Here is a 16509-nt window from a genome sequence, read left to right as displayed (position 1 = left end):
GTCACCATCATCTCCATCCCTGTCACTGTCACCATCACCACCATCTTCCTTCTCTACCTCCCCTTCTGCTAAATTGCGAGTGTTGGAGTTCCCGTCGTGGCACAGTAGTTAATGAACCTGGCAAGGAACCATGAGGTTGCAGGTTCGATCCTTGGCCCTGCTCAGTGGGTTAAGGATCTGGTGTTGCCGTGGGCTGTGGTGTAGGTCACAGACGCGGCTCAGATTCTGCGTTGCTGTGGTGTAGGCAGGCGGTTACAGCTCCAATTGGACCCCTAGCTTGGGAACCTCCATATGCTGTGGGTGCGGCCCTAGAAAAGACCCCCCCCCAAAAAAATTACGAGTGTTGCACAGAGATGAAATGTACATCTCACTGGCTGAGAAGAGAGAATCTAACCCTGAAGTGTTGAGGTAGGGAGAACCGTGGGAGCTCGTAGGAATCCTTTAGCCCAGCTACCTCATTTATAATTGTGGGAAGCGAGGAGCAGAAAGGGGAGGTGATTGGCCCAAGGTCACACATCTATTTGTGGCAGCCTAGGCGACAGCCAGGTTTGATATTCTTTCCACCACACCATGCTGCCTTTTCTAGGAATCATCTGTCTGTAAAGCTCTCTTGAAGCTTTATGTGTGTGTGTGTGTGTGAGAGTGAGTGACTGTACAGGTGAAAATTGACAGAACGCTGTAAACCAACTATAATGGAAAAAACAAAAATCATGCAAGGGAAAAAAAAGAAAAAGAAAAAGAAACAGCTGACTTGGACGGAAGGAGAGAGACTTGGTTATTGTCTCTTGCCACCACTCGTACAGCCAGCCTGTTGGTTCCCCACGTGTCATACACAGACCCCAACACACGGCTGGGAAATCTGCTCAAGGGACCACAAATATGACACAAGCCTGTTAGGACTTTAACAGTTTAGACATTTAACAACTCCCATTTTTATTCCAATATGGTCTCGGCAGAGCTTCCTTCCTGGGGGGGCCAGGCTCAAGTACAAAGGCTTAGGGGCAGGCCCCTTTCTACACCTGCCCCATGGGTGCTATTTGGAGCAGGGCACTTGCCTCCCTGGAGTGAGTGCCTACCTCCCTCGTGCTTTTCATTTTTTAAAAACAAGAACTTTAATGAAGAATGACTAATACACCGTAAACGCTACATATTTAACACGTTCAACGTGAGGAATTTTGACATCTGTAAACACTGGCAGACTCTTCACCACAATTAAGATGATGAATAAAAGTTTCCTTCTGGAGTTCCTGTTGTGGCGCAGTGGTTAACGAATCCGACTAGGCACCATGAGGTTGCGGGTTCGATCCCTGGCCTCACTCCGTGGGTTAAGGATCCGGCGTTGCTGTGAGCTGTGGTGTGGGTCGCAGACGGAGCTCGGATCCCGCGTTGCTGTGGCTCTGGCGTGGGCCGGGGGCTACAACTCCGACTGGATCCCTAGCCTGGGAACCTCCACATGCCGCAGGAGCGGCCCTAGAAAAGGCAAAAAGACAAAAAAAAAAAAAAAGAATAATATTCTCTGGGTCATTTCATAATGACAATCCATTAAGAAGCACTTCACCAAAGATGATATATAAATGGTAAATAAAGAGGTGAAAAGATGCTCAACTTTATTAGCAGTTGGAGAAACGCAAATTAAAGCTATAAGATACCACTTCATATCTATTATCAAATGGCTTAAATTAAAAAGACTGACCACACCAAATGCTGGTAAGGGTGTGACACGACCAAAACTCTCGTACACTAGTGGTAGGAATGTAAAATGACGCGCCACCTTGGAAAAATAACTTGATGGTTTATTTAAGTTAAACATAAAAGTTAAACGTAAGTCCACCACCTAACCCAGCCATTCCACTAGCAGGTGTCTGCCCCAGAGAAATGAAGGCATTGCTGACACAAAGCCTTGTACGTGAATTTTCACAGTAGCTTTATTTGTAATAGCCCAAACTGAAACACAACCTAAATTCCCATTAACCAGTAAATAAACAGAGAAACTGTGATGGTCATATAATAGTATCCTACTTTAGAATACTATGCAGCAGTAAAAAAGAATGAACTATTGATACCTGTAATGACGTGGATGAATCTCAACATAACTATGCTGAGTGAAAGAAACCAGATAAAAAAGAGTACACATTGTATACTTTCATTTAGAAGACTCTAGAAAACAAACAAACCTCTAGTGAGAGAGGGGTAAGAAGGAATAATTATGAAGGGACAGAAGGAAACTTTTGTTGTTGTTGTTGTTGTCTTTTTGCCTTTTCTAGGGCCTCTTCCCACGGCATATGGATGTCCCCAGGCTAGGGGTCTAATCGGAGCCGCTGGCCTACACCAGAGCCACAGCAACGCAGGATCCGAGCTCGGTCGGCAACCCACACCATAGCTCACAGCAGAGTTTACAATTTTCCAGATTTTTACATTTAAACTACTTGTGTCTTTATTTTTAAAGTTCGTTTCTTATAGGCAGCTTATAGTTGGGTCTTTGTTGAATCTGACAATCTCTGCCCTTTAATTAAGGTGTTTAGATCATTTACTATTAATGTGGTAATTAACACAGTTGGGTCTAAATCTGCCATTTTGCTGTTTGTTTTCTGTTGTCCCATCTGTTCTGTGGTCCCCCTTTCCTGCCTTCTTTGGGATTATTTTTTTATGATTTTATTCTCCCCTCCTGCTCCTCCTTTTTTGTTCGCTCTTAACTCTTTGTCATGTTATTTTAGAGGTTGCTTTAGTTTGTACTTCATATTTATATTATACCATTTCCTGTATGTATATTTTAATCATTTCTCCCTTCCTAGGCTTTATTCTTTTGTTCTTAGACACTTTTCTTATATATGTTACAAATGCCACATTTACTTGAAAGGAATCATGTGCTTTTAGGTTGGTCCCCCCAAATCTGGGGTTTGTGGTCGCTGCACTTACAGCAGGTTTCCTGTGGGAACCCGGGGCAAACTGCCCAACTCCAGGAACCAGAGATTCAGCTGATGATAGGCATTTCTTTTACTCCTACACCCATGCACGGAGCAAATATTTATTGAGCAGCTACTGTGCTCCAGCAGCAACGGTAGATTAAACTTTTGCTTCGGCTTCCTGGCTGGCAATGGCAAAGCCGTGTGTGACGTGACGTCTAAGAAGGGCTTCGCTGTCAGGTTCCACACACCCGTTTTCAGCAGGTGCCATCTGGGAGTGGCCTGTGGCTGAGACGGCAGGTGTCTTGGGGACGCCTTTGTCGCGGCAGGCCTTCCGCTCCCTCCGTGCTCCGGGCGTCCTCGGGGGCCGCAGCCCCGGGTCACGGCGTGGTCTCTCTGTTCCTTGCAGGTTCCCCCGCCTGCACAGCGCGGTGATCAGGACCTTTGTTCTCGTGCAGCACTACGCGGCCGCGCTGATGGCCGTGAGCGGCCTCTCGCACATGAAGAGCTACACGTCCGTGGAGACGCTAGAGATCACCCAGAACCTCCTCAACGCCCCAAAGCAGTGCCCCTGCGGCCATGGGCTCATGGTCCTGCTGCGGGTGCCCTGCTCACCGCTGGCAGCCGTGGCCTACGAGCGGCTGGCCCACGTGCGGGCACGGCTGGCCCTGGAGGAGCACTTCGAGATCATCCTGGGCAACCCCAGCTCTGGCATCTCCATCGGGAAGCACTTCTTGAAGCAGCTCAAGGTGGGCACGGGCTGGGGACAGACTCCTGGGAGGGCAGGGGGGTGGCAGTGGAGACAGGCCCTTTAAGATCACAGTCCAGCATGGCCTCTGCACACCTGGCCGCCCCTCCAGCCCCCTCTTTTGCCATGTCCCCCTCTGCATCTCCCAGTCCAGCTAAACCCCATGACTTAAAAAGGTTGTCCCCTCAAACGCGCCGTCTTGCTGGAACTCGTGGGCTGTAGCCTGCTTTGATTTCTCCCTGGGGGCTCATTTCTCCTTCTTGTGTGTTTAGCTAATGCCTGTCCGCCTGCAGCATTCAACTCAGAGTCTTTTCTTCTTTTCAGAAGCCTCCCTTCCCTCTCTGCCCCCTCCCTCTCCTGCAGCCTGGGGCAGGTTCAGTTTGCCCTGCCCGTCTTCTGGCTCCTTCCCCAGCAGTAAAAGACAGAACCACACCACACATCTCAGCCCCCACAGTAGCACCGTGCCTGGCCCATAGTTGCTTCTTACTAAACCTACAGGGGACCGAAGATGCAAAAGGGTTAGAGAAGTGTATTGAAAAAATAATTGTGTAGGAACTGCAAAGCCATAGCCCCCCAGTGAAAAAAGCATAGTACAGGATATTAGACAGGGGAGATATATACACTTTCTCCCAGAGAATCGGGCAGCCGGCAGATAGTTCTTGAACAGCGGATAGGTGCCAGGCAGTGTTCTCTGTGGCTGGGATTCCAGTGGTGAGGCCGAGGCTGTGCTTATTTGCAGGATACATTTGATAAAAATCAAATGAGATGCCCTCCCATTGTGGCTCAGCGGGTTCAGAACCTAACTAGTATCCATGGGATGCAGGTTTGATCCCTGGCCTCGACCAGGGAGTTACAGGATCCAGCATTGCCGTGAGCTGTGCTGCAGGTGGCAGACATGACTCAGATCCGGTGTGGCTGTGGCTGTGGTGTAGGCCGGCAGCTGTAGCTCTGATTTGACCCCTTGCCTGGGACCTTCCATAGGCCACAGATGCGGCCCTAAAAAAGAAGAAAAAAAAAAATCAAATGAGGCATTGGAAGGGCTTTCAATCAGTAGGAGGACACAGAGATTCCTCTAGAGCTGGCCTGGCTGGGAAGTCAGGCGTCTTAGGGCTTTTCTTTCTTTTTAATCATCTCCAGATGTGGCAGAAAATTGAGGATGCGGAGTGGAGGCCTCAGACGTACCTGGAGCTGGAGGGCCTGCCTTGCATCCTGATCTTCAGTGGGATGGACCCGCATGGGGAGTCCTTACCAAGGTGAGGGGAGGGCCCGTGCTCCTGGGGGGTCTTTGAGGAGCCAGCTCTCTGGGCCCGCAGCTGGAGGGGTTGCCAGGTCAATTCCCCTGCCCAGCTCTAGGTGGCATATTGACATCATAGCCATCACAGGTGACATAGGGGTGCCACTCCTCCAGCACATGGTATGAAAAGTGAGGCCTGGGCAGCTTTTCCTGATCCTCAGACAAGGTACCACTTGGGCTTATGGGGTGTGAGAGGGCTGTCGCCAGCCCCCGTGGGCAGAGAGAGGCCCTGTAGTTGATAAAGAGACTGAGGTTTGCAGAGCTTAAGCTGGTGTGGCGGACCCTGGACTCCAGGGCTGCCGGCTCCTTTCTACTGGATGTCACTTCTTTCCACTTACACCCGGACCACCTCACCCTGCGTACTCACGGGCTGGGTAAAGGTGGCTCCAAAACGTTCGAGCTTGGTTGTCGCTATGTCACATCCATGCCTCGGCTCCATAAGGACTCAGACAGTGCCTTGATCCTAAACTTGAGCAAGCGTTAACTGAGTTCCATCTTTGTGTCAGGCACCATGCTAGACTTTTCCTCTCCTACCTGCCCCTAAAGACGTATCTCGATTGCTCTCTTCGGGAGCTGTGACCAGCAGGTGGGCCAGGATATCACTATCCTGTTTTATAGGTGAGCGAGTGAAAGCTCCATTGCCTGAGGTCACAGGAGCAGTAAGTTGCAGAACCCGACTGGAACCCGACCTGCCTCCCTCCAAGTGCTTTGCTATTCCCCGCACCCCCTGAGCCCTGCCTGGGCCTGTCCCCTGTCCCCTCTCCTCTGCTCACGTCATTGCTCCTTGGTGCATCTTCCCAGACAGACTCTCCTCTCCAGGATGGCAGTGACTTGGCCACTGTCATCTCCCTGGCACGAGGCATGATCCTGGGCCTCTTTTAAATGTTGGTTGAATAATCAGGTGTCCACTTATTACTTATATTCCTCACAATGCACTTAGGTGGTTATTAATATTCATTCCCATCTTTCAGACGAGAAAAAAATCCAAGCCTCCGAGATGTTGCCCAGCTCGCTGAAGTCTCTGTTGCAAGGAAGCAGCAGGGCTGAGGTTCAAGCCTCATTTTCCTCTGACCTGAATGTCAACTCTTTCCTCTCCCAGCAGCACTGGGCAAAATGCACAACTGGTGCCCCCAGAGACTTACAGTCAAACGGACTTTGGGCGTTCCTGTCGTGGTTCGGCGGGTTATGAATCTGACTAGTATCTATGAGGATGCGGGTTTGATCCCTGACCTCGCTCAGTGGGTTAGGGATTGGGCATTGCCGTGAGCTGTGGCTTGGACCTGGCGTAGCTGTGTCTGTGGTGTAGGCTGGCAGCTGCAGCCCTGATTCGACCCCTAGCCTGGAAACTTGCATATGCTGCAGGTGCAGCCCTAAAAAAAAAAAAAGCAAGCAGACTTTGTTGCCAAGGGCTCCCATGGACGCTGCTTGCTTTTCCACTCGCCTAAGTCCTAGAAGCCTGACGAGGACGTGGCGCTGGTCCCCAGCATGGAGCAGAGCCCCCTTCGTAGAAGGCCCTCGACAGGTCCCCTCCTCCCACCCTCCCAGGTCTCTGCGGTACTGTGACCTGCGGCTGATAAACTCGTCCTGCCTGGTGAGGACGGCGCTGGAGCAGGAGCTGGGCCTGGCCGCTTCCTTTGTGAGCAGCGAGGCTCCCCTGGAGAAGGGGGCCCGGCCCGAGGCCTTGGAGAGCGATGCTGAGAAGCTGAGCAGCACCGACAACGAGGACGAGGAGCTGGTGACGGAAGGTGGGAGGGCTGGCCCCGCGCCCCTCGGGTTCCTACGCTGGTCTGGACACCTGTCCCCCACCTCAGGACGATGCGGGTCCATCTGCTGCTGGTCAGCCATCTAGAGACATTTGGGGGGGCGGCAAATCTCTTGAGGAATTCAGATTTTGCTTTTTCCCCTCTTTCTGGTGGTGTAAGAACACGGAAATCACACCGGGTTCTTCCTGGCTCTAGAATAGGAAGAAGAATGGAGACTTCCCAAGGTTTAAGTTCATGCCCTGTAGTAGCTGCTACATGAACACGCAAAGCATCCGTGGGCCGTGGTGTGGCAGAGAGAGGGTGAAGGAGAACCAGGGGACCAGACTCCTCCTCCCCCTCGTCTCTGGCTGTGGGCTTTGGGCAGGTCACATCACCTCTCCCAGCCTCAGAGGGCTCATCTGTAAAATGGGTGCCAAGACCTCCCTGGCGCTGTAGGAACCTCTCCCAGGCGTGAATGTGACCCTGCCATGAACCGGCCTCCACTCTCTGTTGCCCGAGGGATCAGTCCACACTCCTGGCATCGTGCAATCTCCCCTGTCCTTTCTCCATTGGCTCCTCTCAGCTTCTGGCCCCCCACCACACCCCAGGCTCCTGGCCACACTCGGCTCTTGGCCGTGCTCTGTTCTGTCACCTCTGGGCCACACAGGTGCTCTCCCCACCACTTGAGTTCCCTCTGTTCCATGGACTCGGCTCAGGGTCACCTCTCCCAGGAGGTTTCCTGCTCCTGCCTCCCCCTGCTGAGTGGGTGCCTGGCCCCTGGGCTCCCGGGTCCTCCCCCTCTGCCCTCCTTCACTGTCCTCTGGGCAGGACCCCCACTGACCCATGAGAACTCACTAGCCTGCCCTGCGTCGTATTCCTGTCTCCTCGGTGCTCTGTCAGAGGAGGGCACCTGGCAACGTGGATGGGTGGATGGATGGATGCGTGGGTGGGTGGTGGATAGGTAGGTGAATGGATGGATGGAGGGTGGGTGGCTGGCTGGCTGGATGCGTGGGTGGATGGATGGATGATTGAGTAGGTCGGTGGGTAGATGGATGGATAAATGATAGAGAGTGGAGGGTGGACGGAGGATGATGGATGGGTGGATGGGTAGGTGAATGGATGGATGCTTGGGTGGATGGATGATTGCATAGGTGAGTGGGTGGATGGATGGATAAATGGCTAGATATATGGTGGATGGATGATGGGTGGGTGGGTGGATGGATGGATAGATGGATGGATGATTGGATAGATGATGGATGGATGATGGATGGGTGGGTAGATGGATGATGGGTGGGTAGGTGGATGGATGGATGGGTGGATGGATGGATGGTTGGATGGATGATGGGTGGGTGGGTAGATGGATGATGGATGGGTGGATGGATGGATGGGTGGATGGATGATGAATGGATGATGGATGGGTGGGTAGGTGGATGATGGGTGGGTGAGTAGATGGATGGATGGATGGGTGGATGGATGGATGGTTGGATGGATGATGGGTGGGTGGGTAGATGGATGGATGGATGGATGATGGATGGATAGATGGATGGATGGGTGGGTGGATGGGTGGGTAGGTGGATGGGTGAGTAGATGGATGGATGGATGGGTGGATGGATGATGGATGGATGATGAATGGGTGGGTAGATGGATGATGGGTGGGTAGGTGGATGGGTGGATGGATGGATGGGTGGGTGGGTAGATGGATGGATGGATGGATGATTGGATGGATGGATGGATGGATGGGTGGGTGGGTGGATGGGTGGGTAGGTGGATGGGTGAGTAGATGGATGGATGGATGGGTGGATGGATGATGGGTGGGTGGGTAGATGGATGGATAGATGGATGGATGATTGGATGGATGATGGGTGGATGGCTGGCTGGATGGCTGGCTGGATGGATAGGTAGATGGATAGATGGATGTGTGGGTAGGTGGATGGAGTGAGTGCACTTTGTAAACTGTAAAGTGCTGGAGGAATGTACAGGGCTATGATTCCGAGGCCTCTTCAGTGTATGTATCTTGACACAGGCTCCACCTCGGAGAAGAGGAGCCCCGTGAAGAGAGAGCGATCCCGCTCCCACGACTCGGCGTCTTCATCCCTCTCCTCTAAGGCATCCAGTAAGTCCCCAAGGGGTAAAGACCCCACAACTGCAACTTTTTTTTGTTTGTTTGTTTTTTGAGATTTCAGAGAATGAAAAGAGGTCCTTTATTTTCAACTAGAATCGGAAAGTGACGGCATCTTTGAAGCACTGGCCTTTCCGGACTGGGGTCTGGGAATGGCAGCAGTGGCTCTTGTCCCGGGGGGAGGTTGTGGCCTCTGCCGCACAGGGCCTGTGCAGGGCGGGTGGTCCCTCGGCGCTCTGCAGGCAGCTGATGGTCTGGGGACCTGGGGGAGAGGCTCTGGGTGTGTGTTCGTGTTGAGTCTGAGAGCGGAGAGAAGTGAACACGAATGAACTCACCGGGGGAGAAGCAGCAACGGGCAGCAAAAGTTCATTGACCCCTGGACACAGGCTGCATTTTGGCCGAGGGAGTCAGGGATGGGCTTAAAGGGCTCAGAGTCTCGGCCTAGGGAGTGGCCAGCACCGGCACGCGTGAGACAGGATCGCGTGTCTTCCCACGGCGCGCGTGGATGGAGAACCCGCTTTCTGCCTGACTCGGGGCTTTGGGAGACACATTAGATACGGACCTGCTCTCAAGGCATCGCTCCTCTGGACCAGGTTTTGCCGCCATAGGGGCTGCTGTGTGCTTTCTGCACATACGTTCACACACCCAAAATGTCCTGATTATGCGTGTAAAGAAGTCATCCGTTTTCTCTCAAGTGGGGCAGATTTGGGGGTGGATGGGGGAGTCCCTGCAGGTTTCAGAGAGCGGCCGGCCTTTGGCCCTTGCTGGAGAGGGCCTTCCAGCTGGGGGGTGGGTTCCAGGCAGAGGAGACCTCACAGGTAGAGGAGGCTCAGGGCGGGAAGGCGCGTGCGGGACTTGGGCGCAGCGAGAGGTCCCCGGGGCGCAAAGGGGTGTGTGGCGGGAGGCAGGGGGCTTCTTTGGTGTCCTCTCTTTTCCCCTCCTTCCCAGCCCTTGGATCCCAGTGGGCCAGGTGGCAGGGGTTTCCCTCACAGCTGTGCACAGAGGGGGTCCCCTTAACATGTGCTCAGACTGTGACAGAAGGAGGGTCCGATTCACAGCTTCGTTCAGTCAGAAAAGCCAAAATCTGCAGCCTCCTCTCCTTCTGCCCCAAACAAGGGCGAGGGCACGGGGTGGGGGTGGGGGGATGCGGTGCGTGGGGAATGGATGAGCTGTGGTGAGGGAACAGAGAGGTGTGGTGCTTTGTTCTTCCCTGGCTCTGGCTGACAGCTTTCTGGAAGGTTCTGGGACATGCGGGTCTGTACAGCGTCTTCGGGCGGTGTAGAAGGTCCAGGCTGCCAGCCAGCCTCTCTCCTCCGGTGAGGTGACCTTCTTAGCGAGGCTTCCTCGAGGGTCCGGAGATCTTTGGGGTCTCCGATATGATGCTTCTTGGGGCCTTGGGCGTCACCCCGACATTTCAGGGAGGAGGGAACCCCTTCATTTCAGGAGGCCCAGGGAGATGAGACGTGGCCGCAGCCACAGGGGTCAGGATGGGGGGTCACACGAGTCAGCCTGGGTGGGGCCGTGTCCCTTTCTGTAGACTGACGGGCCCCCTGCCTTCATGGGGCGCAGCCTGACCGGGGCCGGGGGTGGAGAGAGAGAAACGTCGGCGTGAATCTCCTTCCCCAGGTCCTCCCAGTCTCGGTCTCACGACTGGGGGCGGGGGTGTAGACACCGGGGCTCCGGGCTCTGCTTTTGGGGCCTCACGCATCTTTCATGTCCTTCATGCTCACCTGTCCCCCCACCCCCGGCTCCCGACCGGATGCCCGGGTCCTCAGCTCTTCCGCTGACTCTGAGCCCATCTCCTGCCTCGCCCGGGGAGAAGCTTTTCAGCGGGAGTCAGGCCTTCAGCCGAGGGGGACAGGCCGATGCTGCATCCCCCGCCCCGCCCCATGAGCCCTCTGTGACCCAGCTGGATGCAGGCTGCAGGCTGAGCCTTGCTGGGGGGCCCGGATCCAGACGGAGGTTGCCTGAGTCATGGGGGGAGCGGCCTGCAGGCTTGCAAGTTCTGTGGGGTGGGGGGGGGCAGGCTTCTCCGAGGAGGATGGCAAGGGGGACAGCAGGCCTGACTGGGAAGCAGCCTCCCTCACAACTGGAAAACAGCACGGCTAAGGTGAAGATGGGGTTCCCAGAGCGCCTGAGGTCCGAGGGGTTGCTCGGTGCTGGCACACAGGCCCTGGGTGTACGTGGCTGGATTGATATGAAAGATACAGACCTGGAGTTCCCCGGTAGTTCAGTGGGCTAGGGATCCAGCATTGTCACTGTCGTGGCTCGGCTCGCTGCTGGGGCTCAGGTTCGATCCCTGGTCCGGGAACTTTTGCATGCCGAGGGTGCAGCCCAAACAAACAAACAAGACAGGGACCAGAACGTTGCTCTGGATGTTCAGAGACCCACACTCGCTTTGGCTCTCGACACACTCCACTTCGAGGAGAGGGCAAAAGAAACCCGTCTTTGGGTAGCTGCTGTGTGTGCTACCTTTTCCATCTTGAATTCTAGACGCCAAGTGGTTGTGGCATTAGAGTTGAGCCTTTCAGCCCTGTGAGTTTCGGTGTTAGTTGGAACCAGAAGCAGCGCTGTGCTGTGCGGAGGGGGGATTTGAGGGCCAGGGGAACAGATGCAGGTGTGCAGGCTGAGCAGAGGGTGAGGGGTCTGGGGCCAGATCGGGCCCGAGGGGTGCAGAGGAGAGGCCCTTGAGGCGGGTGGGGTGCCAGGTGAGTGGTGCTGGCTGTCACCCTGCGGGACCTCTCGGCTTGGTCAGGACAAAAGAGTGTATTTAACCAGAGGGGGAACTGACAGAAGTTCATTGTCAAGATAAGGAAGTCAGGGCGCAGGAGCTGCCTTCGGGGCAGTGACCCACGAGACCCTCTCTCCCCAGGCTCCGCACCGGGCGGTGAGCCCTCGGCCCAGCCGGCAGGGCCCTCGCAGGGGGAGCAGGCGCGATCGCCGCAGCCCTGCGGCCCCTCGGAGGAGGGCAGGGCCCCTGGGGAGAGACAGAGGGCCCGGGCAGCGGCGGGCCGGGGGCCGCCGTCCGTCATCAGCAGGCACAGCCCCGCTCTGGCCCCCCAGCCGGACCCCGGCCTCAAGAGCTGCCAGCGGAGCATCCAGGGCTCGGTGCCCTCGTCGTCCTCCCAGCTCTCGTCCTCGGGCTCGTCCTCGTCGTCCACGGCGGCCCCCGCCGGCCCGCTCATGCTGCAGGCCGCCCAGTGCTCCGTGACCCGGGCCTGCCGGCAGCCGCCCGTGGTCTTCCTGCCCAAGCTGGTGTACGACGTGGTCACGTCCACCGACAGCAGCGGCCTGCCCAAGGCCGCCTCGCTGCTGCCCTCGCCCGCGGTCATGTGGGCCAGCTCGTTCCGGCCCCTGCTCAGCAAGACCATGACGTCCACGGAGCAGTCGCTGTACTACCGCCAGTGGACGGTGCCCCGGCCCAGCCACATGGACTACGGCAACCGCGCCGAGGGCCGCGTGGACGGCTTCCACCCGCGCCGCCTGCTGCTCAGCGGGCCCCCCCAGGTGGGTGCCGCCCTTGGGGCCGGGCTCCGTGGGGCTTGTGATCACGCCCAGAGGCGGGCTTGGGGCCGACGGCATCCCCTCATTCACGTCTGCAGTTCCTGCGGGATTTCTGATGCCCCTCGGTGGGCAGGTGGATGGACCTGCCTGTCACCCACAGCTGGGTGACCTCCATCCTCTGACCGCCCCCCCACCCCCGTTCCTCCTTTGCAGGATGTGGGGGTGGAGGGCTGTCTGCAGGGCTTCTTGCTCCTTCACACTGCGATGCTGCATTTCCCATGTTCTTTCTTTTCCTTTCATTTTTAAAAGTGTCATTGAAGTATTGTTTATACACAACGTTACGAGACTTTCTGCTCTATGACAACGTGATTCGGTTACACACGCACAGCCAGACTGTGTGGCTTGTCCTCGCTCTGACAGTGGAAGCCAAGCCCTGTTTCTGCCCTGCTGGATGCTGGTGAAACAGAACAGGGAGCCTGGAGGCCAGGGATCGAACCCTCAACCTCATGGTTCCTAGTTGGATTCGTTTCTGCTGTGCCACAATGGGAACTCCAACTTTGTTTCTTTTCCTGGCGAGAGATGTGATGCCAGCCTTTCATGCCTTGCACAGTGACTTCTCTTATCTCACCATAGATACATCTATTGATATAAGACTAGCAATTTACAATTACGCAGGATTCTTTTAAGCCATGATTATGTTTTATGTTGGCAGTTCATTTTTTAAAAGCAAGCTTTATTCAGCTTGTGATGGAGCCTTATTTCTCACAGCCTAAAAACAACGTGGCCAGTTGAAATCTGGAAAGACATTTGCAGTAATTGATAAGCAGGCGGGTCTCTGGCCCGTGGGAGTCCCTCTCTCTGGCTGCCATGCTCCTTTAGGTCACATTGCCCCTAAGATGTCTTGGCATCCCCCCAGCTCTCGTTTTAATTAGGCAAGATGCTTAAAAGAGATGGATGACAGGAGTCCTACGGTGGCCTAGCCGTTAAGGACTTGGCATTGTCACTGCTGTGGCTCGGGTTCAATCCCAGGCTGGGGATCTTCTCCATGATGTGGGCACAGCCATAAAAAAAAAAAAAAGAGGGCGAGATGGATGACAGACGGGAGGCATGTCAGGTGCTCCGGCCAGCGCCTGCGCCTGTACGTAGACGGGGCATACGGATGGCTGGCTCTGACTTTCCAATCTCTACAGATCGGGAAGACAGGCGCCTACCTGCAGTTCCTCAGCATTTTATCCAGAATGCTCATTCGGCTGACGGAAGTGGATGTTTACGATGAAGAGGAGAGCAATATCCGTGAGTTGTCTCTGGGTGACGCCGGGGCTGGGAATCCTCACTGACTTGCTCCAGTGACTTTGGTTGAGTCTCTTCCTTTCAAGATGGAATTCTCAGATTCAGGGTCAGCCTCCTCCCCGGGGCTTGTAGGGCTGTGCTTATCTTTTCCTGGTAGGCATTTTGCTCAATACGAGAATAGCGCCCGAGAGACCTTGGTGGGGATACAATTACTGTCCTAAAAATAACTGCTGGTCACCCGGTCCCTTCCAAATGTCACACACTCTACTAAAACCATACCCGAAGGCCCACTTTTCTCTGCCACACCCAGAGGTGGATATGCTTCCATTTTCCTGAGAGCTCACATGTTCAGAGCCCAGCTGGGAGGTGGCAGAGCTGGAACCAAACCTGATGTGGCTGCTGCCTCTAGAAAGCAGACTTGTCCATCAGGGGAGGTTCCTGCTCAGGCCACTGAGGACTTAGGTCAGCTTCTTGGGGCAAAATGGAGATACACGATTCGCAGGCAAATAGCTCTTTTCCTTCATTTCCAGAACAGAATAACCCGATTAAGGTAAGATTCTTTTCAAAGAGCTGTTTTATGCTAATCGTTGAATACCACCTCCACTTTCTTTTCTTTCTTTTTTTTTCTTGTTTTGCTCGTTAGGGTCGCACCCGCAGCCCATGGCAGTTCCCAGGCTAGGGGTTGAGTCAGATCCTGCAGCTGCCGGCCTACGCCACAGCCACAGCAACGAAGGATCCATGCTCACGGCAACACCGGATCCTCAACCCACTGACCAAGGCTGGGAGTCGAACCTGTGTCCTCATGGATCCTAGTCGGGGTCATTACCACTGCGCCACGCCGGGAACTCGCCAGCTCTATTTTCTCTTCCACAGCCCCTCCAGTGGCTCAGAAGCTTGGTCTAGTAAATGAATCTATTGCTTTGGGCAGGAAGATTTGTATAAGGAGACCTGTGCCATAGAGAAGGGGCCCCAGTGAGCTGCGCTGGCATCTAACAGCACTTCTGAGGTTTTGTTTAAAATTTTTCATTAGAGTAGAGTTGGTTTACAATGTTGTACCAATTTCTGCTGTACAGCAAAGTGACCTGGTCGTGTGTGTGTGTGTATATATGCATATGCACACACACACACACACACACACACACACACACACTTTCCTTTTCTTATGTCATCTTCCATCACGTTCTATCCCAAGAGACTGGGTCTCGTTCCCTGTGCTGGACGGCAGGACCTCATTGCTTACTTATCCTTCTAAATGGAATAGTTTGCATCTACTGACCCCAAATTCCTTGTCCATCCCTCCCCCTCCCCCTCCCCCTCGGCAATCACACCTCCAGTTCTCTGGGTCTGTGAGTCTGTTTCTGTTTTGTAGGTCGGTTCATTTGTGCCATTTTTGAGATTCCACATATAAGTGACAGCTTATGGTATTTGTCTTTCTCTTTCTGACTTAGGCCCGTTAGCATGATAACTCTCGTTGCATCCACGTTGCCCAAATGGCATTAGTTCACTCTTCTTTCTGGCTGAGCAATATTCCATAGGTACCACATCTTCTTTGTCCCTTCATCTGTGGGTGGACACCGAGGTTGCTTCCATGTCTTGGCTGTGGTGACTTAACCGTACTTCTCTTTTACCGCGTGGGTCTTCGGTGTCTCCCAGGATGGTCTGAGATGTGTATCACTGTGAAATAATCACCCCCCTCACGCTAATGAACACATTTAACACATGGTCTGGTTAGCGTGTTCATGGCGGCGTCCTTCCCAACAGCCGAGATCTAGACACGGCCCCTGTTGCCATGGATGGGTACACGTCCATCAGCAGATAAGGAAAGAAAACGGGACATACACACGCAGTGTCTTCAGCCTTGGCAAAGGGGGAGATCCTGCCATTTGCACACACAGAACTTCTTTCCATCTCTTGACCGTGTTCGAGTTTTGACCCGGAGACGCCCATCCAGCCCTTGGCCTTTCCTTTGAACGAGAAGAGAAAGGGACTCTTCATCTAAATGCTTGACTTCTGGGAGTTCCCGTCGTGGTGCAGTGGTTAACGAATCCGACTAGGAACCATGAGGTTGCGGGTTCGGTCCCTGCCCTTGCTCAGTGGGTTAAGGATCCGGCGTTGCCGTGAGCTGTGGTGTAGGTCACAGACGCGGCTCGGATCCTGCGTTGCTGTGGCTCTGGCATAGGCCGGTGGCTACAGCTCCGATTCGACCCCTAGCCTGGGAACCTCCATATGCCGCGGGAGCGGCCCAAAGAAATAGCAAAAAGACAAAAAAATAAAATAAATAAATAAATAAAATAAATGCTTGACTTCTCCATGGCTCCCTTCACAGTCGGGAACCACATCTCAAAGGAGAGTCAACAGGTCTGCCGAGCGTCTGTCTCCTCCGTTGGCTGCGTATACCCACGATAAAGACAGGATTTGAACCCAGTTTGTTCAACTTCGAAGCCTGTTTTCTCAAAACCTCTCTTATTGCCTTGGGTTTCTCTTTGATAAAATAAACCTAGTTCCTGTTTCGGGGGACGTTCAGATGGAAAGATATTCCATTGGTGAAGCACGAAGCACCTGTTAAATACAAATAAGCCTTCCTCTCCCTCGTCTTTCCTTATTTTTTCTCTTTTTTACGGACACGGACTCTGCCCATGTCTACAATAGAGTAGGATACATATAGACATATACAGTGATATGCATCAATAGCATATATATAATATGTCTCATATGTATATATAATCGATATGGTAGCATAAGCTCAAGTTAGACCAGCCACGTTGATTTTTTTCCCCTTTTAACCAGCAAGAATTTAGGGAGCACCACAGACTACACTACCTAGACACGGCACATGGAAAAGTGTGGCTTGGGCCATGAGTCGTCTTGACATTCAGAAGGAAGACCCAGGGCCCTGGCACACAGAGGGG

At 53.9% G+C, this 16509-nt stretch overlaps 1 protein-coding gene across 6 annotated transcripts in view; it reads left to right on the top strand.

Annotated features, from left to right (window-relative positions):
• The window catches only part of GREB1 (growth regulating estrogen receptor binding 1), a 136347-nt gene that overhangs the window by 103906 nt on the left and 15932 nt on the right, over positions 1-16509 (top strand). For 5 of the 6 annotated variants that reach the window (XR_014842552.1, XM_021087828.2, XM_085019963.1 and 2 more), the window contains exons 18-23: positions 3313-3652; positions 4789-4904; positions 6491-6690; positions 8711-8800; positions 11679-12313; positions 13501-13603. Coding sequence is in view for 5 of the 6 variants with exons in the window: in XM_021087828.2 (XP_020943487.2) it covers positions 3313-3652; positions 4789-4904; positions 6491-6690; positions 8711-8800; positions 11679-12313; positions 13501-13603 (1484 nt within the window). In the remaining variant the exon portion in view is untranslated. The remainder of the gene's footprint in view (positions 1-3312; positions 3653-4788; positions 4905-6490; positions 6691-8710; positions 8801-11678; positions 12314-13500; positions 13604-16509) is intronic. The other variant, XM_085019964.1, reaches the window with a different exon arrangement.

Source organism: Sus scrofa, chromosome 3 (genome assembly GCF_054392235.1).
Source record: "Sus scrofa isolate SSC_HxYL_T2T_F1_AM1 chromosome 3, Sscrofa_HxYL_maternal_Yorkshire_Landrace_v2.0, whole genome shotgun sequence".
In the NCBI taxonomy this organism is placed as follows: domain Eukaryota; kingdom Metazoa; phylum Chordata; class Mammalia; order Artiodactyla; family Suidae; genus Sus; species Sus scrofa.
The sequence above is the reverse complement of the archived record's forward strand: the minus strand, read 5'-3'. Positions and strand labels throughout refer to the sequence as shown.